At 38.4% G+C, this 25,487-nt stretch overlaps 1 protein-coding gene and 1 non-coding gene across 6 annotated transcripts in view; both read right to left on the bottom strand.

The window, feature by feature from the left end:
• The window catches only part of CCDC158 (coiled-coil domain containing 158), a 71,436-nt gene that overhangs the window by 13,244 nt on the left and 32,705 nt on the right, over positions 1-25,487 (bottom strand). For all 5 annotated transcript variants that reach the window (XR_006739732.1, XR_006739733.1, XM_045571543.1 and 2 more), the window contains 9 exons: positions 24,278-24,467; positions 21,824-21,976; positions 18,271-18,383; positions 14,125-14,283; positions 11,461-11,553; positions 10,394-10,513; positions 3,927-4,087; positions 1,488-1,547; positions 571-627 (listed from right to left, as the gene is read on the bottom strand). Coding sequence is in view for 3 of the 5 variants with exons in the window: in XM_045571543.1 (XP_045427499.1) it covers positions 571-627; positions 1,488-1,547; positions 3,927-4,087; positions 10,394-10,513; positions 11,461-11,553; positions 14,125-14,283; positions 18,271-18,383; positions 21,824-21,976; positions 24,278-24,467 (1,106 nt within the window). In the remaining 2 variants the exon portion in view is untranslated. The remainder of the gene's footprint in view (positions 1-570; positions 628-1,487; positions 1,548-3,926; positions 4,088-10,393; positions 10,514-11,460; positions 11,554-14,124; positions 14,284-18,270; positions 18,384-21,823; positions 21,977-24,277; positions 24,468-25,487) is intronic.
• Positions 21,099-21,205, bottom strand: LOC118709941. The gene has a single exon (XR_004985206.1). It is a non-coding gene; the product is annotated as a U6 spliceosomal RNA (small nuclear RNA).

The raw sequence follows: 25,487 nt of genomic DNA, 5'->3' as shown, positions 1-25,487 counted from the left end.
AGCCAAAGGAGATAGGCAAATAGGACTACTTGGTGGCGATAGCTAAGGAGCCCCTTAGCCTCTCTTTCACAGAAACATGTGTCAGAGAAATCATTCATCCGTCGTTCGGGTCTGCCGGTCAGCCCCAGCAATCACGTAGCAGGGACAATAAGAAAATATTTACAATAGAGCTTAATTTATTCACTAAACAAATATATACTGAATGGCTACTATGTGGCAGGTGCTTGGTACAGAAGATACAGCAATGAATGAGCCTCTGTTCAACTGGAAATGAAACAGAATTCATTTTCATATTCTTATAATACAAAAGGGCTCTGATATCTCTATTTTTTATAGATGGTAAAAATAGAAAAGAAAAAGTAAACTTTTTCCCAGGCAGTCAGTCAATAAATAGACCTTAGATTGTAAGCAACTTGAGGACAGGGCCCCTGTCTGTCTTGCTCCCTGTCAGTCCCAGGACCTAGCACAGTGTGTGGCACGTCATGGGCAGTTAGTGATCTCCTGAGTTAATGAATGAACAGTGGTAAAGAGGATATTCTGGAAGTCAGGGCTGGTGAGATCATTTCTTACCTGCTGAAAGTCTCACTTGATTTACTGCCTTCGGTGGAGTCCCTTAATGAGTGGCTTCTGTTGGAAGAGGGACAGAGAAATTAAAGACTACACAATGTTATTTTAACTTAGCGATAAACAAAATTGTTCCTCTGAACATTGCTTTTAGACAAGTACAGACTCAAAAGAATGAGATTGGGGCACTGGCTTTTCCAGGTGGAGGAAACAGTATGGAGAAAAAGCTGGAGACAAAAAAAAAAAAAGAAAAGAAAAGAAATCAGGAGTAGCCTGTCTAGATTAAGCAGGCTGGTGACAGGGAGATGCTTAAATGTCAGCCTGACGGATCATGTACTTAGTGCAGCAGAAAGTGAGGAATTGCAGAAAATCTGCAAGCAATGGCCTGTGTCTAAAACGAATAACAAATTAATATTAGCCTTTTTTTCTTTTATGGCTAAAGTCATTTCTCAGAAGTTGTCCTTAATTCGGAGTCATGGATTTCATTTCCTTATGCTCTTTTTATGATTTCACTTAAACATTCAGCCATCAATAATTGATGAAAATAGGATTGTTTTCAGTGAGGTTATTATAAGCCTATATTGAGATTGCTATCATTTACTTCCAGACTGCCTTCTTCTCAAAAGTGATGTAAGTCATTGTAAATATGTGGCACACAATTTTTGCTACATGGTAAACAGTAGCAAAAATTAAAATAAGCAAAAGCATGCTTATTAAATGATTTCTAGAAAGTAAATTACTGTAGTACATTTAATTGAAATCCCTTTTTAGTTTCAGTTAAACAATGTAACAGCTTTCTTTCAATGAGCTCAAAATGCCCACCAATTTCCATGTAAACTATACAAACAGAATTCCCAAATTACCTAGTCACATATAAAATTCTTAGACAATTATCTAAATTCAGAATCTCAGATTCTTCTTACCTATGGCACATCTCTAATCTCAGGCTTGACTCAGTAATGCATTCTCTTACTCTATTGTCTCTGTATAGATAAATATACTCTCAGTTAATTACACAAAGAACAGTTTCCAGATCCCATGTATTTTTAGAATAATCATTGCTCATATATGTTTAACTTTTCTTTAAGGCACAACAGTAGATCTTAGGCTTCCAAACAAATTTGCAAAGTTCATCAACTCAAAAATGCTTTTTCGTCCCATGAACTCTTAAAAGTTTTAGACAGAGTTTATGCTTTGATGAAAAGGTCATTTGTAGATTACAGCAAACGAACATAAATTCTCCAAGGGCAGGGACCAAATATACCCATATTCAATACAGTACGATATAGTCAAGCCCACAAGGGCTGAAGTGACGAAAATCCCGCCAGGGAGGTCATGGCGCCTTGGGGAATGATTAGGGCTGGGCGCGCCAGGGGCTCTAACTTTTACTTCTGGCTTTGCTTCCTCACTTCCTAGGAGGAAGCAACTCAGTCTATTCCTAAATTTATTCACTTGTTAAATGAGCTTAATAATCTGCCCTGGCTTAGAAGGTATATTGAAGAGTGATGACAAAAATAACAGTGCCCTGCACATGTCAGTATTCTTTGATGGCGTGGCCAATACAATGCTATCTTAGGTAACTGTCTGTTTCTGCTAACATTTTACTATTACTATTTAATAGCCCGGCCAGTGTGGCACAGTGGCTGAGTGTCAATTTAGGAACCAGAAGGTCACAGTTTGATCCCAATCAAGGGCACATGCCCACATTGTGGGCTCAATCCTCAGTGAGGGGCATGCAGGAGGCAACCGATCAATGATTCTCTCTCATCATTGATGTTTCTATCTCTCTCTCCTTCTACCTCCTCTCTGAAATCAATAATTAAAATAATAATATTAGTAGAAAAAATAGGAAAATCCAGCTAATATTTTGCTACTTCTGATTAATATATACTAATTGAACATATTAAGAAATTGGAGATTGTTTACATATAAATATTACTTCAGAAAGTATTACTTTTAGATATTTGTCATATAATCAGAAAACGACTATTACAATAATATTGTACTAACAGCTCAGATAAAATTTGTATTATAATACTAAAAATATAGTATATACCATATTATGACAGTCTGAAAATAATATGAAAATCACATTATTTCTGTAGGTATGTATAAGAAAGGGCTTATAAAGTGGTTGAATCCTTTTTGGATATGAATTGTTATTAATTTGATATAGTCATTGGCATGAATACCTAGAGAACCAAGGCCTTTGCTATTGGCTTATACCAGGAGAGGTATATATTTCCCAAGTCCTAGTGTTAGCTTCACCTATGTCAGTGGTTGGCAAACTGCAGCTAGTGAGCGACATGCGGCTTGCAAGCCGCAGTTTGCCACTCTGTTGACTAATGAGTATGCTGACCATTGACCTAGACTCTCGATTCCAATAATTATAGGCTGTTGTTGTTTCTTGTGATTAAGCCCCTATCCCAGTGGTCAACAAACTCATTAGCATGTGGCTCGTGAGCTGCAGTTTGCCGACCACTGACCTATGTGGCTGTAGACAAGTCAACCTTCTGAAATGTGTGTTTTTCTCAATTGTAAAATAAATACTGCCTTATGTTTCAAACAATTGAGATAATCAAATAAGATTATGGATGTGGCCCTAACAGTTTTGGCTCCGTGGACAGAGCGTCAGCCTGCAGGATGAAAGGTCCCAGGTTTGATTCATGTCAAGAGCAAGTACCTTGCTTACAGGCACATCCCCAATAGGAGGTGTGCAGGAGGCAGCTGATCAATGTTTCTAACTCTCTATCCTTCTCTCTTCCTCTCTGTAAAAAATCAATAAAATATATTTTTAAAAAATGATTATGGATGTGAAATCTGTTGGGAACTATAAATTTACATAGAAATGTAACTTTGGGTAACGCCTCACTCTGATTACTTTTTTAATAAAATAACTATATTACTTTTTCTCTATGTGAAATTATTCTACTTTGATTTAACTGCTCCACTTTCATATTGCTATCCCTAGTAATGTCAGATACCCTTGAAAATTATTTAAACCTCAACCTCCTAGAGCAGTGATTTTCAATCTTTTTTGTCTGATGGCACACATAAACTAATTATTAAAATTCTGTGGCACACCAAAAATTATTTTAAAATTTTTACCAACCTGACAAAAATTGGATATAATTTTGATTCATTCACACCAGATGGCTATTGCTGTTGGCTGTTGTCATTTTTCTATTTGACAAACTAAGGGAAAAGAGGTCAGTGCCCCTGATTAAAGAGTCCGATTGCACATTTTAAAAATTCTTGTGGCACACAGGTCAGAAATCACTGTCCCAGAGAGTGGTACACAGACAACGTGAAGGCAAACCACTGGAAGGAGCTTCCCCGCCCTGAAGTACGCCCGGTCTTACACAGACCCGAACTCGGCTCCCAGGGACTGCGCTCTCCCGTCCTCCTCCGCCTTGCCCGCAGGCACAGGTGGCTCCTCGTTGATCACACTTCTCAGCTCCTGCAGAAGCTGTTTCAGGTCCCTGGTGGGGTCCTCCTTCAGGGCGTTAGTTTTCATAGAGTGCTGCAATAAAGCAATGTACAGAACAAAGATGCTTTGTGGTGGTTGTTTTTCCTCAGATTTGTATGCTGTTATTTCTTATTATGAAATTAATTCAACTGGTAAATAAAAATTATGGAGAAGAAAACAAAAATCATCAATAATCTTGCTAGGGATAATCAATCATAAACATAGGGCCCTATCCAACTTAAAAATTGTGTATACTTATTTATACATAAATGCACACATATTTACAAATTAGAATATATGCATAGGAGCCAATTATACACATATACTTTAAAACCTTTTTATTTTATTTTTTAAAATATATTTTTATTGATTTCAGAGAGGAGAGAGAGAGAGAGAGAGAAACATCAAAGAGAGAGAATCATTGATTGGCTGCTTCCTGCACGCTCCTTACTGGGGAATAAGCTCACAACCCCTCAACCCCGGGCATATGCCCTAGATTGGAATTGAACCAGGGATCCTCCAGTCTGTAAGCTGATGACAAACCAACTATGTCAAAAACATTTTTATTTTTTTAATTTGAACAGTGTAGTATGAATATCAGACAATGTCATCAAATGTTAAAAACAATATTCAGGCAAAATAATTTCAATACTATTTTTAGGGTTGAACTAAGTTTTTAAAATTTATTTCAGAGAGAGAGGAAAAGAAAAGACACACAGAGAGAGAGACAGAGAGATTGAGATTGGTTGTCTCCTGTGTGCTCCCTGACAGGGATCAAACCTGGAACCTTGGTATATCCCTGACCAAAAGTCAAATCTGCAAACTTCGGGTATGTGGGCCGATCAAGCCACCCCACCAAGCCAGGGCGATAGGAACTCCTTATTTATTGGAAATATTTTTCTAGTTTGTGATTCCTTTTTAATTTTGTTTATTGTGGTTTGTGATTTAAGCTTTATTTAGTTGAAATTATGAATCTCTCCTTTTAATGTTCGTATATCTTGCAATTTTTTATTGATTAATTTTTAGTACTTTACTCTTTAATCTATATGAGGCACATTTTGATTTCTAATACAAGCAAAACACACTTTTTAAAATTAGAAAATAGTTAGTAAATGGACAGTTCTGAAACACCCTTTAAATATGACTCCAGCCAGGTTGGTAAAGAAATAACTATGCATGAGCTCTTCCTGAAACTACTGGAGACATCCGAGACTCCTGTCCCCCCACCTTGTCCTCTGACCTGGAGAACACACGCTGAGGCTGTTTATAGAGGCCATACGTTTTCAGGCTGAAACTTCTGCAAGCTTTAGGTTTCAAAGTGAGAATATAAGCTTATACTGTTGTTACCCACTGAATGGGTAATAAAGCTTAAGGTTTATTTTGTGTTTTGATTAGTTTTCTCTTACACTGTATGTTGACTTTGTTCCAAAATAATTCCTAAAATTAGATCTTTAATATACCTTCATCTTCTCCAAATACTGTTTTCTTTAATGGCCTTGAGTCATTACAAGCAAGTTTATGATTATGATGTGAAATAAGAAACGTCTAGGGAGATTGTGTGCTTCTCAACTATCCAAAGATAGAAGATAAATGTAAAAGCTAAAAATAAAAGCTTGATCTCATTCAGTTTGAATTAGATTATTCTATTTTGAGACTGTCTGGTCCAAATCCAACTCTTATGCTTGTAATCCTGTTAGAAGACTGTAATAAAAATGAAATATAAATACATTTTTTAGATTGTATATATATTATTTATACTGTATACCAGGAATGAGTGAGTAGGAAACAAAAGTTATAAAGTGTTACTAAAAATCTTGCCCACATCATGGGTACTTCAGTGACAAAGATTATCCCCACCTAGTACAAATTATAGTGTATGTATATAGAATCTGATATAGAAATAAAATTATACTATCCTGGAAATAGTCTCTTTTATAGCCTAAATAGCTTTTATCTAAATGTTAATGTGAAATACTTTGATGTCAACCTACCAATCACATGTGCATTTGTATGTACATATATACACTATAACACATACAAACGTATGCAGGTGTTTGAGGTTAGACCAAATCACATAATATACATTTTCTGGTTCTCCCATTTTCTCACCTCTAGCACAGGGGGAATCAATGGGGTAATTTTAGGAGCCTTTGAGGCTCTAAAATGGCATAATCTTCCTTCACAAAAGCCTAATGAAATATAGTATTTTAGATACAGTATCTATATCATTTATTTAAATTATTATATATTTTTTAATAAACAGCATTCGGTGGGTAGCATAGAGAAGCAGAGATTAAGAACACAGGCTCTAGGCTCAGGCTGTCTTGGTTAAATCTTGGCATAACTATGTTTTCGGTGTGTGAACTCTGTAAGTCACTTGGCTTCTCCAAGAGCCAAGTTTCTTCATCTGTAAAACAGGTAGAATAATCAGCACGTACTCTTGTGGATAGTTCTGAGGAATAAAGTAGATAATCTACAGAAAGTACTTTGCACAGTGGCTGGTGTTAAGTCAATCTCAGCTACTATTAGAATCATGGAACAAGAAGACTAAAATAACATAAGATAAATGCAGAGCAATGCAAACAGTAAGATTCCACTTCTAAAGATAAACTTGGCATTTATTTCTGCTCTATCTAAAACCCCACTAAAATGACACTAAAGGGATTAACAAGGATAAAGAGAAAAAGGAGAGGTAATATTAGATGAGTAATAACAAAAGTTGGGGGATGGAAAGCAAGTGGATCATTTCATAACTGATTTAGCTGAACAAATAAAGCTAAAATTTAAAGTCCCAGCATAGAAGTAGCCAACAAGAAAGGCTCAGAATGTGGAGGTCTTGTGTTCCTGAAGACCAAGGTAAGAGAGAGTAGCAAAAGAGGAGGATTGGGCAAAAAGTCTATGGGAGAAGCTGTTAGAATCCCAAATTTCTTCCTCATAAAATTAGGTAATTACTCATTCGTTTCCCCTAAGTGAATTTAGAGGCTTAATCTCTGGGTGAGGTTGACCAAAGAACTTTAGGCTCCAAAGGGATATCTGGCAGAGAAGGAACAGGGCTGCAAACTGAAAATATGAGCATTAAGTGAGGTCACATAGTAGACAGACAGCCCATACTGCCTGCCCCACTCACCTCTCAGAATGCTTGTAGATGGATTAGGGAATTGACAGGACCAAGTAAAAAACAAAAACACACCTATAGATAATTTTTGGGTCCCTCAATAAAAAAGTAATACCTAACCATCTACTAGTTGACAAATCCTATAAACTTTCAAAGAGCTATTTTAATAAGCTTTTAGGGCCTCAATCTTAAATAGTAATGGACAGCCAGCAATCTCCAAACATTGAAGAAAGTCTCTAACATGAGAGACAACTATCAAAACAAACAGAAAAAAATGAATTTGAAGAAACATGAATAATTCAGGTGACTGAGAAATTATTGAAAAACTGAAGTTAATATTCTTAAACAGAAATGAGAAAATATCATAAAACAATATAAAGAGATTTAAAGAACAAAAAGGGCTCCTGGAAATTAAAGGAATATATAAAATCAGGGGGGGGAAATGCAATACTTGTTTGGAATAGAGTTGAAGAAATTTCCCAAAAGGTAAGAGTAAAAGATGAAGAAATGGAAAGTAGAATGGAGTCAAAATTAAAGAAGATTGGAGAATCAATGTAAGAGTTCTAATAGGTGACTAATAGAAACTCCAGAAAGAAATAACCGAGAAAATGATCGGAGAAATGATACAAGAAGATATCTGAGAGCAAAAGAAAAAAGAATCTGCTAAGGCTCCAACACAACGAAGAGAAAACAGACCCCTTTCCCACTATAAACAATCGGAAATGAATCCCAGGGATAAAGGCTGTGGAATAAAAGTGGCACAACAGCAACAAAATTTTCACATCAAATGTAAGTGAAAAATAAAGGTATTTCTCAGACATAGCAAGTTTTAAAACATAGAGAATGAAATAAACCCTTTCAGAGGAAGCCACTATGTTGTATGCTCAATGAAAACAAAGATATAAATATACCAAGAAGGTAATTCAGCCTAAAAAGATGGGGAGGGAGAACAAAAAAGGTAAGAGGAATTCCCTGGATTTTGGTAGAAGAAAATCCACAAAGCCCCTGATCCAGATGTGAACACTGTACTATTGAACACCTATTATGTGCCAGATACTGTTCTAGGTACTTGAGGCAGACACATCAATGAGCAAAACAAAGAATATATGTTACTTTTATTTTGTAAAATTATATATTGTATTTCTTAAGAGAAGGAATTAATTGTATATTGAATGCTTGTCAGTCCATTTAGAAAATATATTTTATTTTTGCTGTTAGAACTCTATTGAAAAGTTTAATTTAATAGTTATATGACTAGTACTTTTTCAGTGATAGATGAGATTCTTTACAATCAAGTAGATCTATATATTAAATGGCTGGGCAAAATCTACGATATTGGTTTTAGGGTAATGAAAAGTCATGGAACTTCAGAGCTAATCTTTCTAGATGACCCTAGAGATCTTCTAGTCCAAACTCCTCGTTAGAGATAAAAAGAGCAAGGCACAACCTATTTAACTGGTTTTCCAAGGTCCCAGTGACTATTGGTCAAATATTCTTTGGTTTTGTTTGATTTGTGTGTGTTTTGTTGGAGCGCGGGGTTTAAGTAAATTTTTATTAGTATAACATGTACATAGCTTTAAAGGTGAAAGAATTTTATAAGAAACACCTAAAACAAAAAGCAGCAGTCTCCTGCCCTTCCTTTGCCCTCCTCCGAGTTTAGTCTTCAGAGAGAAGGACATGCTTAACCTCCAATATTAATATTACCAGTGGCCCAGTGCACGAGATTCCTGCACATTAAAAGGGAATTAGAGGAAACATTTTAATATTGCTATTTGCCCTTTATCTATAACAGAAGTGTTAGAGATAAAAGAAAATTAGTAAAATGTATATGAAAATCTTCCTCCTGGGGTACACCGCAGGACCCAGAGTCAAGTCCCTGCCCACCTGCGTGCACCTCAAAATCATATAAGACCCAGACCCAGCCGGCCCAACCCCCATTGGGCAAGATCTAGACCCAGCTAGGCACTCCCCAGTCCCCATCCCTCCCCCCCTGTCAAGCCCTGCCAGGCAGGGGGTACAGCTTTAGGTCCCCTGGCACATGCCAGGCGTGGACCGGGCCTGAGGTCCCCCATCAAACCCTACAGGGTGGGGGGCATGCTTTAAGATCCCCCCGTCAAGTCCTGCCAAGTGGGGGGCACAGCCTGAGGTCCCCCATCAGGCTCTGTTGGGCAGGGGGGTGCAGCCTCAGGTCCCCAGTTAAGCCCCTCTGGGCAAGGGGAGCAGCCATCTTGTGTTATGGGAACCCAGCCTCTGCTGTGGGTACAGCCATCTTTGCAATGGTGTGAGGGTTAATTAGCATATTCCCTCTTTATTAGATAGGATTATTCTAGCTCTGGCCACTGTGGCTCAGTTGGTTGGGTATAATCCCATGCACCAAAAGGTTGCTAGTTTGATTCCACAGGTAGCCAATTGATGTTTCTCTTTCACAGCAATATTTTTCTCTCCCCTTCAAAAAATAATAGTAAATTATTATTCAATTGTTTGATAGACTATTGTATTATCTGCTGTGTGATTGCTTGTTTTTCAGTACACACATCTTAAGTGTGTGAAAAGAGTCCACTTCAACTTTTAGTCATTTCACAGAATATATGCTCATTTATATGGCTCAGGTAGAATAACTGGCAGGTCACTGCTGATCCTGTTGCTGTACATACAATAAGACTTAATTAATGAAATTGATTTGCATGTGTACTTATGGGATAAGTCTCATTTTGTTAGAGGTGGAGCTGAATACAGGTTGCAGGGAACTAGTGACTCCATAAATACATTTTTAAAGAAAAAATATTCCTAAATTTTACATTGCACATATTTCCCCCTGAGCTTTAAAAGTACAAAAGGTTATACTAAACTATTTCCAAAGTTCTTAATATTTTATGATTATAAATTCACATGTAGCTTATGAATCATTTTCATCTTGGTAGAGTATTAAATATGCCAGTAATTTGCCTTTGGCATTTGAAATGATGCTTATTTTAGCTATCTCAAATTTTGCTTTGTAATCTGGAAATCCCTGTGATTGAACATAAAGCTATTAAATAATTTTCTTTAACAATTAATGTTAAAATAAATCCCACTGACTATTTCATATTTATTTTTCTCAGAGAAAGCATCAAATAGGGAAGAAAATATTTTCATTCATCTAGTCTACATAAATCTAAAATCTAGTAATTAAAAATATCTTAACATGAAATTCTCTCCCTATATATTATGTCATTTGCATCATGGATTGTAGGACCAGTCCTTACATGAGACAGGAAGCTGGTCGTAGACTGGGAAGACGGCATATTAGAGTGAGCACGTGCAGAGGACTGCAGAAGACGTGGTTTCACAGGAGGATTTGAGATGTACCCAGGGCCCTGAAGTTCCTGGAAAACAACAGAGATGTGAACAAAACAACTATCAACTACAATTTGAATTGTGAAATCAAAATGTATTTTTTCAAATATAATTTCAGTCTTACATGTTGAACTTCTACAAAGTTATAAACCAAAGTACTGTTTTAAGCAAGTACTTGTATATGAAGGCACACCTAGCATGTTATGCCACTACATTGGCTCCCAAATTTTGCCAAAGACTCCACACTAGTGTTGGCATAATATTGAGAAAGATCCTCTACAGCAGGAGTGTTCTAGCTGTGAAAGTATCCATTACTGAGACTTAAAGTATGGCTGCAACTTTAAAATATACTTAGAAAATAGATATGTCAGTGGAAAGTGTACTCTTTTTAAAGAGCAATGTCCTAGATGTGACAATTACATAATTTTTGCTATTCTCCCAACGGGCCAAAGACACTTGCACTCTGGGCCTTTGTACTTGCTTGACTCTTCTGTATGCAAACTCTCCCTCGGGTATCACCAAGGAAGCCACTTTTATTATGAGCTTAACATCAAGCATGATGCTTCAATTTGTTACTAATATGAAAAGGGGAGATATAATATGTAACAAGGTTTGTACGGGTTTTATAATTGCCAGTATCAGACAATGTTGAAAGTACACCTAAATGTTAACATTAATCCCACTAAGTATTTCATGTTTGTTTTCCCCAGACAAAACATCAAATAGTGAAGAAAACATTTTTATTCATCTGGTCTACATAAATCCAAAATCTAATAATTAAAAATGTCATAATTAGGGATATATTTTTACATGAAATTTTTCTCAATTCAAAATTCTCTGCATATTATGTCATTTACATCCTGGATTGTAGGGCCAGTCCTATAATGTATCTAAGGTAATAAACAAAATGTAAGTATATCAAACAAAGGCATTATTTTGCTTACCCTACTATCTATGATGAAAAAAAAGACCTTACTTTTACATCGAGAGTGTGTTGAAGTTTCAGGCGCACAGATTCTTGTTCCTGACGTTGTATTATATCTTGACATTCTGCAAACTGCAAAGATGCCTACAATCAAACCAATCGCATATAGTTTATTCTCCATGCAATTTTATGTTATCCTATATAATAAAGGTCTAACATGCTAAGTGACTGACTGTTTGTTCAATCATTTGACTAGTCGTTATAATGCACACTGGCCACAAAGGGGCAGACACTACAATTGGGACTGGGTGAGACAGTCTGGATACGTCCTGGAGCCCTCCCATGGTCATTTCCCAGCCTCTAAAATATTTCTTCTAATTAATTTCTTTTCAATGTGCACAAATCCATGCACCAGGCCTCTAGTTAACCTACAAATGCAGAGCTGCCATCTCTTTAAGGAAACATCCCCACTCTTAGCACACTGTTTTTATCTTTTTATCTGTTTTATCTAGTAACAGAGAACTGGAGGCCATGTCTTTCTCCTATGTATCGCCAGCACTTACATAGCATTTAGTATGTGAAGGGCTCAATGATGGAATCCCCCTTGTCACCAGAGCCAGTTGCTCCAGAGGTGTTTCCTGGGTGGACCAGTGTGGCCTCCTATTGTGGTTGGGCCACAACTTCTATGGACACAGTGATAGGCAAGGCTGGTCTTGGGCCCACTGGCTCTGAGGCCTGGCCACAAGTGTTGCAGGCTCACTGATGTATTGGCAGCCTTTGGTGTGGCTGGCTGTGAGTCCTCACCACACTGTTGCAGACACACTGCTTTGTGCTGGTGCTGACTGAGGCCCCCCACTTTGGAGGGGTGCTAGCCTAGACGGGTCCTCAGGAAAATGACGGGGAGGAGTGAACAGTGTTAGTAAGGTTAAAGGAGAGTGGCAGAAATGATGCCTGCCAGTGTTAGACGACCTTAAAGAAAGGGAGGAAAAATGGAGCTTACCAGCACCTCTGACTCAGGAGATCCAACAGATCCCTGTTCCTTCAGCACACACCCTCAAATCAGTCAATGTATCACCTTCATGTATGACCTAGGTGCTTTTCTAACAGTTTCCTCTGTGCCCGGACTCAGAAAGAGCACAACCTGGGTTTCCTCTAGCCCTTCGTTTTTCCCAGTAAGTTTTCAAAGCCAGGTGTTACAGGGACTCCTCTTTCTGGGGCAGGTCCCCCAGGCTGGTCAGACCCCCTCACTCTTTGGGGGTGACCCCTGCAGTTGTGATATCCCTCCCACTGTGAGTCACTGCATGGGGAATGGGGGTAAGGGTAGGTCCTAACTAGACTTAGTCTTACCCCTCCCCCCCATTTCAATGTGGCTTTTTCTTTATATCCATAATTGTAGAAAATCTGTTCTAGTTTTCAGGTTATTCTTAGAGATGGCTGTTCCATACGTAGTTGTAGTTTTGGTGTCAGTGAGAGGAGGTGAGCTCAGGATCTGCCTGCTCCAACATGTTGAATTTGAAGCCAGGTGCCTTGCTCTTGAATGCCAATTTAATTTGAATGTGAAATGTTATTTGTGGCTGATTCACTGCCCCACAAACAAATGTGTCTCTGGATGGGGAGGCTGAGTCACTATTTAACTGTATTCTTTTTTTTCTCTTTCTTTCATGCTCAAAGGCAAATGTATTCAGTCTTTTCCATGCCACACATTATAAGGTTATCTATGTGCTGGTTATTCCTGTTCTAATTCAAGTTGGGGCACCTTTGAGTATCCACTTATCCTCCACAGTGAGCTGTATCGCACTGTGTGCTAGCAAGTATCTGATGTCGGAGGGAAAAGGAACATCCCTAACCTCTAGCTCAGTCAAGTGGGGAGTGCTCTGGGAGGATAGGTAGTCTATTGTCTCTTCCGTTGTTGTCTTGAGGCTCACAGTAGGGTCATTATCAGTTCGTATCAACAGGTGCCTATAGAAGCCATTCGGATATGCTATAGCAGGGAGGAAGGCACAGGAGAAGAGGAGGAGGAGACTCGATGTCCTATGGTGGATTGTAGAGGCTGATCTAGGTACAGAAACCGGGAATAAAGGATGCCATGCCAAGCAGAAAATCTCCGAAAAACCCACCAGCCACTAGACCGTTCTGCTTCACAAAGGACGCCATCTCTTCGGCTTTGCTTTTCACCTCTGAAGGTAAGAGGTTGCTCTTGCGGATCTTCAGCTGTTCCTTGGCCTTCTTCATGTCCTTCTCTACTCCTTGCCTCAATTTTGATGTAGCTGGTATGGTTTGCAATCTGAAGGAGAAAAAATCCTCCTCCCACAGCTTTCAACTGCAGTCAACTTTTCAACCTTCTGGAATATGAAACCTGTGCACCAGCCAGTGACCCCTCCGATCAACAGCTGGGTTGTGACACTGTACTTTTTAGCTGAGGGCCCAGTTTCTGGCCCGAACAGCTTGCGCCAGCCATGAACAGCTTGCGCCAAGGTCCAGTGACTCAAAATGCCCTTGGGTGGACGCGGCCATTTCGGCGAGCTGGTCTCTTAACTGTATTCATAAACGTCAGAAGAATCTTCTCTATAGAATGTTCTCCCCCCCAGTTTACTAGGTGATTGAGCTATAATACAGATTTGGTTCCTATCAACATGGAGTGTTCATTCAGAATGATTCTGCTTAGTTAATAGCTACTTAGTAAATGATGAATTTATATATTTAGTTAATAACTACCTTATCAAGAGCAACTTCCATATTTGCAACCTTTTCTTTTAAACGACGTTCCTGAGACCTCAGGACTTCTAGTTCTCCAGCCATCTTGTTTTTCTCTGTTGCAACAGTATTCAATTCCTGGCTTAATTTATTCTTTTCTTCTTTTAGAAAATGTTTTTCCTACAATTAAGAGGAGAATATCAAAATATCAGAAAAATAATATACTGATATAAATGCTGAGATGTGGTGAAAATATAAAACTAGAAACAACTGACAATGAAAACACAACAATCCAAAATCTAAGGGACACAGTGAAAGCAGTCGTGAGAGAGAAGTTCATAGCTCTACAGGACTAGCTCAAAAAACAAGAAAAAAATGGCAATAAATTATTTACCCTACAACTTAAAGAATTAGAAAGAGAGCAGCAAGAAAAGCCCAGTGTAAGCAGAAGGAAAGAAATAATAAAGATCAAAGTGGAGATAAATGACATAGAGACAAATACACACACACACACACACACACACACACACACACAAGATCAATGAAACCAAGAACTGGTTCTTTGAAAGGATTAACAAGTTAGATGAAACTCTAGCCAGCTCACAAAGAAACAAAGAGAGAGGACCCAAATAAAACAAAATCAGAAATGAAAGAGGTGAAGTAACAACTGACCCCACAGATATACAAAGGATTGTAAAAAACAAAAATACTACGAATAGCTACTCCAACAAACTGGACAACCTAGATGAAATGGACACATTCCTAGAAAAATAAAATCTTCCAAAACATCATCAGGAAGAATAAAAAAATCTGAATAGACTAATAACTACTGATAAAATGGAAGCAGTAATAAAAAATAAAAAAAAAATTCCAGCAAACAAAAGCCCTGGTCCTATGGCTTCATAGGGGAGTTTTATCAAACATTCAAAGAACTAAAACTTATCCTCAGACTATTACAAAAAATTCAAGAGGAAGGTACATTTCCAAGCTCATTCTTTGAAGCCAGCATTACCCTAATCACCAAACCAGATAGACACTACAAAGAAAGAATTACAGACCAATATCCCTGATGAACATAGGTGCTAAAATGCTCAAAAAAAATCCTAGCAAATGGGATCTAGCACTACATTAGAAAGATCAAACACCATGACCAAGTGGGATTTATTCTGGGGATGCAAGGCTGTTATAATATCTGCAAATCAATAAACGTTATACATCACATAAACAAACTGAGAGATAAAAATCACATATTTACATCAATTGATGCAGAAAAAGTATTTGACAAAATTCAACATCCTTTCTAGATAAAAACACAAAAAACAAAACACAACTCTCAGCAAAGTGGGAATAGAGGAATCATACCTCAGAGGGAAGGAGGAAGGGTCGGGGGTGGGGGGAGTTATCAACCAAAGGACTTGTATGCATGCATGCACATAAGCCTAATTAATGGACACAGACAGTAGGAGGGTGAGGGCATGTGCTGGGGGGTGGGAGTAGCTGGGGAAAGGTCATGGGAGAAAAAGGAGATATATGTGATACTTTAAACAAAGAATTTAAATTTAAAATAAATTAATTAATTAGATGTCTTAATATATATAAAAAAAGAAAATATAAAACTACTAGAGGCCCGGTTCATGAAATTTGAGGGGGGTGGTCCCTCAGCCCAGCCTGCGTACTCTCGCAGTCCGGGACCCCTTGGGGGATGTCCACCTGCTGATCACTGGGGAGAGCAGGCCTAAGCCGGCAGTCAGACATCCCTCTCGCAGTCCGGGACCCCTCGCTCCTACTACCCGCCTGAGTGGAGGTGGGAAAGGCTCTTGCCACCATAGCTGCACTGGCCAGCCATGAGCCTGTTTTCTGGCTGAGCAGCGTTCCTCCTGTGGGAGCACACTGGCCACCAGGGGGCAGCTCCTGCATTGAGTATCTGTACCCGGGTGGTCAGTGCGCATCACAGCAACTGGTCCTTCTGCTGTTCAGTCAATTTGCATATTAGGATTTTATTATATAGGATTACATAAAGATCTGAATTACTGTGAATTTATATATCACTTAATTATTTCTAATTTAGAGTTGGGAACTGCTAGAATTATGTTATCATATACTATCTCATTTTTATCACTACTGGTATTATTATTTTTCTAGACTTAATAAATCCTTGATACAACTCACAAAATATGTAATTATTATGTTGTCATAAAAAGAAAGTATATAGTGATTTGAGATTGAGTAATCATATACCAAATGTTATTGAAACTTATTTAAAATGACAGAAGAGATTTAAAGAAGATGCATTTATTTGAAAGCTTTATGGATTTTTAATTTGCTGCAAGGTTAACTATTCATTTCACAAGGAACCTCCAACATAAAAAGAAATGGAACACACAGTTCCTGACCTCAAGTCCAGTGATGAGAACAAGCTTATTGATATAGAACTTACTGATATACTCATATACTCTGGTATTCAACAAAATTTCATTAAAATTAGTTCATTCTTTTAAAACCATCATGGAACAGGTAGACAAAAAGAAATGCATAGTAGCCAAGTTAAAACACAGACCTCAACTTACTGAGTCTATATTTCTTTAAATATGTTTTTCATAGTGAAAATGTTTAATGTAAATAAGACAGATAGTACCACCACTGTAATACACATTTTGGATGCAAATAATTATTCTTTTCTGACTAGTCAAGCAGGAAAGGTTTCAAAAAGAAAGGGGAATTTATTTTACACGCTGGCTCCTTTCCTTCTGAAGGGACTTTTGATGAAAGCTTTCCTTTAGCGGGGGCAGGCATCTCTGGCAGTGCCTCTAAATGCCCTCCGTACCCTCAGGGAAGAATGAGCATAGCACTGCTTCTGGTTTCAAATGGGCAAGTAACGGATGAAGAAAGAGAAAATGCAAGATGAGAAAAAAAGGGGAGGAAAAGTGGTAAAGAACAAAGAAATGTTTACATATTTATATATATATATAAAGCCAGCAACCGGAATGCCGTAATGCCTGGAATGACCGGTTGCTATGACACCCACTTGTGGCCAGTAAACTGGCCCAATCAGGGGATGAGGCCAACCGGCCAATCTCCCACAGCCCCTCCCTGCAGCCAGCCCAGCCCTGATGGGGCCTGATCGGGCAGGCCGGCTGGCCAACCTCCTGCTGTCTCCTCCTCATGACAGGCCTGGCCCCAATCTGCCCCTGTTGGGGCCGGGCCGGCCAGACTCCACCCGTGAACAAATTCATACAGTGAACCTCTGGTTTGTTAATATTTAGCCTCATTCTGAAAAAGTATTTCAACGGCTCCTTTTAGGTAGGGGGAAAACAATTACTTGAGTTGCACTTATTATTTTCTACTTATGCTCTTGATAGTCTCACTTCCATTACAATCAGTTCTAACTTTTCTGTTAAAAGTGTGGTATTATCAGAGAATATTTGAGCAAAACACAAATCTCACATTTACTTAGTGAAGTTTCATTTATGATCAATGCAGAAAACTGCACCCAGCTAAACAAATCTGCATGGGAATATACAAAGAGCATACATGCACTGTTCAAACAATTATCTATTAGCTACCTCCATTTACCCTGTGTTATGAGCCACATCCAAGCACATCTGGTGTTACAGAAAAGCTACCTTTTACCCCTTCATTAGGATTTTACTCACAAGCTGCCACCTTCTGATGCACACTTCCACAAGGAAACGTCTGGTATTTTTTAAGGAAAGGGGCCATGGCTGTTGTAGTATTTATGTATTACTATTGAATTTGTGTAATACTGTGCTACCAGTTTCATTAGGTTCCTATTTTTTTTTTGTGTCACTGATTAAATTTGTCAGTGTGGTGCTTCTCATCCCATTGTTTCCATAGCCCTGTGGTTTTCCTCACACAGTTTGTATAGCACAGTAATTTTAGGAACACATACTGCCTTACGACCAAATGGTGCTTTGTTTATAACCATTCCTGTCTCTGTCAGGAATATCCTTTTGCCCATTTCCTGTACTTAACTAGCTCCTTTGCGATCTGGTTCCTTCAGGAACTTTTTCCTAATTTTCTCAGTCAGAAGTAACCTCTTTTCTCTTCTCCACTGTACTTTTTAGTCTCTGCTCTGTCTCATTCTGTTTTCTAGTATATTAATGAGTGAACATGATGGCTTCCCCCAACCCAAGGGCAGGGACTTACCTTATTTGCATTCGTCATTGCCTCTTCCAAAAATTGTATCTTGCTCTGAAGGGCATCTATCTGACCTCTTTTAGCTGTGATTTGCTTTTGCATCCCCATTGCCACTTTCATAGCTGGGAAAAAAGAAAGGGAACTCTGTCTTAGTTTTAAGTTTCTAAATTTTGAGAGGCTACTATAATGAGAAGGTCAAGCATTATGGGAAGATAACAAGTAAGATTCTCCAAGGCACCTGGACAGTTTCACAACACTGAGGTCTAACAATTTTCAGCAATTACTCAGTTTTAAACTCTATGTGTGCGTGTGTTTCCTATATACTGTGTTTCCCCGAAAATAAGACATCCTCCGAAAATAAGACCTACTTACAGGTTTCCTTCTCAGTGAAATATAAGGCATCCCCTGAAAATAAGGCCCCCCTAGGCTCTGTCTCAGAATGCTATTGCCAAACATGAAAGATTTGGTCCACTGATTCTGAAAGAAATGGAGTCACAAGAAATTCACCAGGAAATTCAGGAATTGGATTGTTATGATGATGTTCCAGAAGATGATGACATGATTGTCATTGAATAAATGAGTAAATTCTTGATACTGTAGGATTCACAGCTTGTCTGGTTTGTGTTGACAACTACCGTACTACCGTACCATATACAGGTAATAAATTTCCTTTGTTTTCATTTAACAATAAATGTGTACCGTATGCTTCTTCATGGAAAAATAAGACATCTCCTGAAAATAAGACCTAGCGCATCTTTGGGAGCAAAAATTAATATAAAACAATGTCTTATTTTCAGGGAAACAGGGTAATACAAATATGCAAATTGAGTGAATGGCAGAATAACCAGGGGAACGACCAGTAGCGATGACATGCACTGACCACCAGGGGGCAGACAACTCAATGTAGGAGCTGCCCACTGGTGTTCAGTGTGCTCCCACAGGGGGAGCACTGCTCTGCCAGAAGCCAGGCTCACGGCTGGTGAGCCCAGCGGTGGTGATGGGAGCCTCTCCCGCCTCTGCTGTAGGTGGGTGGTAAGGAGCGAGGGATCCCAGACTGGACTACAATAGGGATGTGTGCTGGCCTACGACCGATCCCCCTGGACTGCGAGCAGGCACAGGCTGGGCTGAGAACCACCCCCTTCCCTGCACCCAGTGCATGAGTCTCTAGAGTGTGTGTGTGTGTATAATATTTTATAATTTCCTTGTTACTGGTATTAATTTCATTGCCCATAATAATTTGCCACATCTCCAATGGTAATAAATAATACTGACCAAATTCATACATAGATGTAGGGCCAAGCCTCGGACTGACTGTGGCAGGGCCACAGACAAGTCCCAGCTTGGAGGGCAGAGTCCTTGTAGCATAATTAAGCTTAACCTTATAGTCCTCCCTAGCTCCTTGCTAGATAGCCAATGGGCTGTGGGAGGTGCAGCAAGAGCTGCCAAGACAAGGTGAAACTCACAAGAACATTGAAAACATGTTGACCACCTCACTTGTTTTGCTTTGGGTGCTCTGACAATAAAATAAAGCTTCGGCTGCAGCTGGGCCTCTCTGTGTCCTTATCCAGGCACTAGAGATCCACCCAGCCCCACCTGTATTCTCTTTCTTCTTTTTAGATCCTTTACCGTGCCCCCTCCCCCCTCAGGTTCACCCATGGCCATGCTGGTGCAGCACACTTACACAGATAGGAAACACAGACATAAAATATATAGTTATATAATAAATAACATATATAATATTTTTACTAAAATATTTTTTCTAGAAACTCAGATTTCAAATACCACATAAGACATATGCTGTTAGTGATCTTTTAAAAGACTCCAGTGATATCACAAACCATTCATTTTTATTCCCATGGTTATTGTCATGTGCTTAGAATTCACTATTCTTTCAATAGTTAAATTGGCAGCATAATCATATATGTGATAATTTAGTAAAACTGGTGACAGGATGAGAATGTTTTGGACAGGTAATAGGCACTGAATACTTAGAATATGGCAGGCCACTGAAAATTTATATAAAGCTCCTCCTTGCTTGGAAATTCAAACACAGGCTCCCTGTAGTCAACTGAGGAAAGAGGTTTGAAATTGCCACTACTTTGAGTCAGGTCCAGTTATAGCTTAGCGGTTAAAAAGAAAAAGGAAAAAGTATCATTCTATAAAAACAAGAATGCTAATGAATATAGTTCCTATAGCTAACCTGTAAAAACAGGGTTATCAGAGGCACAGTAGAGTGATATGCTAATCATCGATAAAAAGTCTGACATCATTATAAATAATTCTGGTCTGATTAAGAGGACCATGGTTGGCTTTCAAAGGTAATTTTCTTACATAAATATTTTATATTTTAAGATAATTTTAATCAATGAAAATAGGCATTTGAATACAAATACAAGATTACCTGGTTAATTTAGTAATTATAATGTGACTGAGGCCCTTGTGGAGATGCCTGAGGGCCCCAAGACAGGGACTCTATCTTGGGGGAGGGGACAGACCCCAAATGGGCCTCCTGAGTGACCTCTCCAAACCCCACCATTTTCTTTTCTTTTTTTCTTTTTTTAATATATTTTTATTGATTTTTTTACAGAGAGGAAGAGAGAGGGATAGAGAGTTAGAAACATCGATGAGAGAGAGTCATCGATCAACTGCCTTTTATACACCCCCTACTGGGGATGTGCCCACAACCAGGGTATATTCCCTTGACTGGAATCGAACCCGGGACCTTTCAGTCCGCAGGCTGACGATAGAGCTCTATCCACTGAGCCAAACCGGTTTCGGCCCCCACCATTTTCTTGATGTGAACCAGCAAAGAAAGAGCTGAGCCTCCGAGAACCACACTAAATATGGAACAATTCAAAAATGTGTGTGCCATCTTTGTGCAGGTGCCATGCTAATCTTCTCTGTGCCATTCCAATTCTAGCATATGTGCTGCTGAAGCAAGCACAGAAATAAATCTTTTGCCATTAAAAATATTGAGAAATGGAAGAATGTAGACTTTACTTAGATAAATATTTATTTCCATAGTCAGCTAATATAGCCAAACCAAAAATATGAATGATATGAAACAGTAAACTTCTCTCTCTGAATTAATATGGGCAGCAAGGTAAAAAGGGAGCAAGTTGAAGTGGTGAGGAAGATCCCTCATCCTAGCAGTTCAATTCCAGGGCTCCTTCCCAGGAACTGACAATTAGCCACAGAGATATAGTTTATAGATAATAAACACATGAAAAATAAGGGGTTGAATGAAAATTATCAGTAACTTGTATTTATATCAACACAGCCTCAAAAACAATTAATTGGCATTTATAAGTGTGGAAGTCTGTTAGAAATTATTGAAACAACTACAGGGAAAGATTCAGACACATAAGCAAACGGAAATTCCTCTCTCCCTCCCTCACCCCCCAAAAACGAGTAAAACTACTGCTCTATAGCACCCACCATTGATACCTGTTGCTATCTCTCTCACATCACACGACACATGAAGAGATGGCAGGCAATGTATCTAGGTTTGTGTTTTTAATAAATCTAGATCAGTGGAAATTAAAAACAAAATAAAGCATACCATGACCATCAGATCCTTCCATTGATTTCAATGTATTTCTTGTTTGTTCTAGTTCAGACTGTGCAGATTTTAATTGCATTTTCAGCTTATTTGTAGTAGTTTCTAGTTCTTCACTTTTGTTTCGAAAGTTCCTTTTTAAGACTTCGTAGTCCTCTGTAGAACATGATAGTCAATAATAGTTACTTTTTTTTCTATCCTATTGTTAAGAAGAATATTTTATTTGTAACTAATGAATACATAATTTTAGAGCTGGAAGAGACTTCATTTAGTTATATTGTGATTTGTTACAGACATTAGATGTATGTACACACACAATTCCAGGTATCTGACTCTTTTAAAAATCTGCTTTGGTGGCTCCTCCTCCTCTATCCACTTATTATTCACTGCTTTTTCTCCCACCTGTGTAACTGACTCACATCTGTTTCACCTTATACCTTTTTTGGGGGTTATCATACTCACTACAATAGATTTAACCAACATCTGTAGGTAGATAGATCTCTATGACACAATAAGTAACCTAAAATTATTATATCTTTTATCTGATTTTTGAGAGAGAGATTTCTTTTATCTGATTTTTATCACCAGTAACTATCAAAATACCTGGCATGCATTTGTCATTCAAATACAAGAATATACACACACTCAACTACCTATCTATATTTATACTAAAGGCACAGTGCGCAAAATTTGTGCACTCAGGGAGAGGGCCTGGCCTGCACCCTCTAGCAGTCTGGGAGCCCCCAGAGGATGTCCAACTGACAGCTTAGGTCCATTCCCCATGGGGAGCGGGCCTAAGCAGTCAGTCAGACATCCTTAGCACTGCTGTGGAGGCGGGAGAGGCTCTCACCACCACTAGTGTACTGGCCAGCCATGAGCCTGGCCTCTGGCTAAGCAGCGCTCCCTCTGTGGGAGTGCACTGATCTCCAGGGGGTAGATCCTGCGTTGAGCTTATGCCCCCTGGTGGTCAGTGCATATCATAGTGACTGGTCATTCTCCGTTTGGTCTATTTGCATACTAGCCTTTTATTATATAGGATATTTATATATGATCAATAGATTTACATATACAGGAAACAGACAGAGCCAAGACCTCTTTGGTGAGCTGTCTACCCAGACATTTCCATGTGAATGCCCTGGAACTTGTCTCCTACTGGCTGCGTCTCACCATCCTGCCCACAGACTTGCCCCTCCTTCCAGTTTCTCCGCTCTCAATTGTTGGTATCATTGTTTTCCCAATAATCAAACTTAAAACCTGAACCCATACACAACCCCTCCAATAACTAAGTATTATTGATTTCAATCTCCCAAAACATTCTGAATTCTTCCTTTTCCTCTCATTCTTACTGCCATTGCCTCACGTCAAGTTCTCATGATATTTTCCCGGGAACTCTGGAAACTCAAAAAATCCTTTGACTGGTTGGTCCCTGTCCCTTTAGTCTTGCCTTTTTGTATTTACTGCTGACACTCTTCTTCTAAAATGTAATTTGATGACAACAATCTCTTACTTAGTGCCCTTTGCTGGCTCCACATTGTCCGGCTCTGCCTATCTATTCTGCCTCATTTCTTAGTTCACATTCCTTCAGGCTTTTACTCCAACAAATACTTCAGAGGTCACATTATGTTATTTCATGCCTTCATGGCTTTGCCCATAATGTTCTCTCTGCCTGGATTTCCCTCCCACCTCTTTTTCACCTGCCAATTTCCTTTTCCCCCTTCAAGCCTACACAGATGACACCTCCTGAAGGAGGCTAATTCTCTGCCCTCTTCTGCATCTGCACTCAGCACACACCAATGTGCCCCAGCCACTGTATTTGTGACACATTCCATAGAGCCTGGCTACCAACTATCTGGGAGCCTCACTGTCGTCTATAAGGCCTCTCTCAGTATCTGGCTTAGTCAATGCTCAGGAACCATTGACTCTGTGTATGTATGTGTGGTGTGCTAGTGATATGTTTGTGTGGTGTGTCTGTGTGTGAAGCAAATTATGGGCCTTCCATACTATAATTGTGAACAAAAAGTGCTTCATTTTTAAATTTAAAGCCTTGGATTTTTCCTTTCATAAAATTTGCATAAGGTTTTTTTTGTTTTGTTTTTTTTTTACACATATTGCTTCATCATTAAACCTCTAATCAAGATATGTGACTCAAAGAGCTCAAGGTCTGCACTTCCTTCACCCTTCTAATGGAATCACAGCAAAGAATTTTATGGACTCTGAGGGCTGACTAAAAAGTACTGTTAATAAGTGCAAGCTATGAAAGCTCTTCAAGGAGAAGTATCAGATTTCAGGCAATGAAATACCTCACTGGGTCCCCATAATTAATCCACAGTTGTCATGTGGATGAGGAACTATTCTTTTGCAATAGTCCTAGTGTCTCCATTGGACTTCACTGATAGAGTTGGTTTTTTTTGTTGTTGTTGTTTTGTTTTTAGCAGAATTTGAATTGAAGTGACATACCTGTAAGGCTGTTCAAGTCATTCCTATTAGACTTCACTTCGTTTAATAACTGATCTCTCTCCTGTTTGATGTCCTTCACTGCACGGAGCCGCTCAGAGCCTGCATTCACCAGCTTCACCTTTTCCAGCTCCAGGTCACTCACTCTGGCCTCCAGCTCTCGTATCTTTGAATCTTTTTTATCTTTTAAAATCTAAATATAGTGATAAATACAATGGGTAGAGTAAGAAATTAAAATTATGTACATATACAGTTATAACATGTTGTGTGTGTGTATATATATATATATATATATATATATATATATATATATATAAATGTTTTTTCACTATTTCCCAGGACATTACATTTGTGTTTTATTATAAAGTAGCAATAGAGTGAGAAAAAAGCAATTATTTTTCCTTTCTTTTAACCTTAGATGTCAATTCACCATATACTTGTGCCACTAGCCATATGTAACTACTACTGTGTACTTGAAATGTAGCTAATCTAAGTGGAGATATGCTATAAGAATAAAATATTCCAGATTTCAAAGGCTTTATATTAAAAAAAGTAAAATATCTTAATTTGTTATATTGATTGCAATATAAAAATATCATCATATTGTGGATATATTAAGTAAAGTATGTTATTAATTTCATGTCTACTAAAAATTTAAAAATTTAAAATTACTTTGCATGTCCACTAGAAACTTTAAAATCATATATGTGGTTCACATTACATTTCAAGTGGACAGAGGCAGCCCAGATATTCTAAACAAATGCCATTTTAAAATAAAATTATTTTTGTCAAAAGAATTTCTATTGTTTGGTGTATATTTCTCCAAATATCTATATAGGTATAGGTATAAAAATGTGGGTGTATTTTTTTTCTGTGATTATACTTAATTATTTTTTAAACTTACGGTACTCTTTTGGTCATAGATTGACCCTTCAAATTAAGGCCTGTTGGCCTTAAATACAATCAGGCATACCTCTCATTTTATTGCACTTTATTTTATTGTGATTCATAGGTCTTGTGTTTTTTACAAATTGAATACAAGATTACACCAGCAATAATATTACAATTTGCTTCATTGTGATATTTCACTGAGATAGTCTGGAATCAAACCATAATATCTCTGAAGGATACTTGTAATATTGCACAGGATCAAATCCCAAGGTAGTGTTGCTCACAGGCAAATTACTTAATGTATCCATGTCTCAGTTTCCTC

Source organism: Pipistrellus kuhlii, unplaced genomic scaffold (assembly GCF_014108245.1).
Source record: "Pipistrellus kuhlii isolate mPipKuh1 unplaced genomic scaffold, mPipKuh1.p scaffold_m20_p_1, whole genome shotgun sequence".
NCBI classification, from domain to species: domain Eukaryota; kingdom Metazoa; phylum Chordata; class Mammalia; order Chiroptera; family Vespertilionidae; genus Pipistrellus; species Pipistrellus kuhlii.
This window is presented reverse-complemented; position numbering and strand designations above follow the sequence as displayed.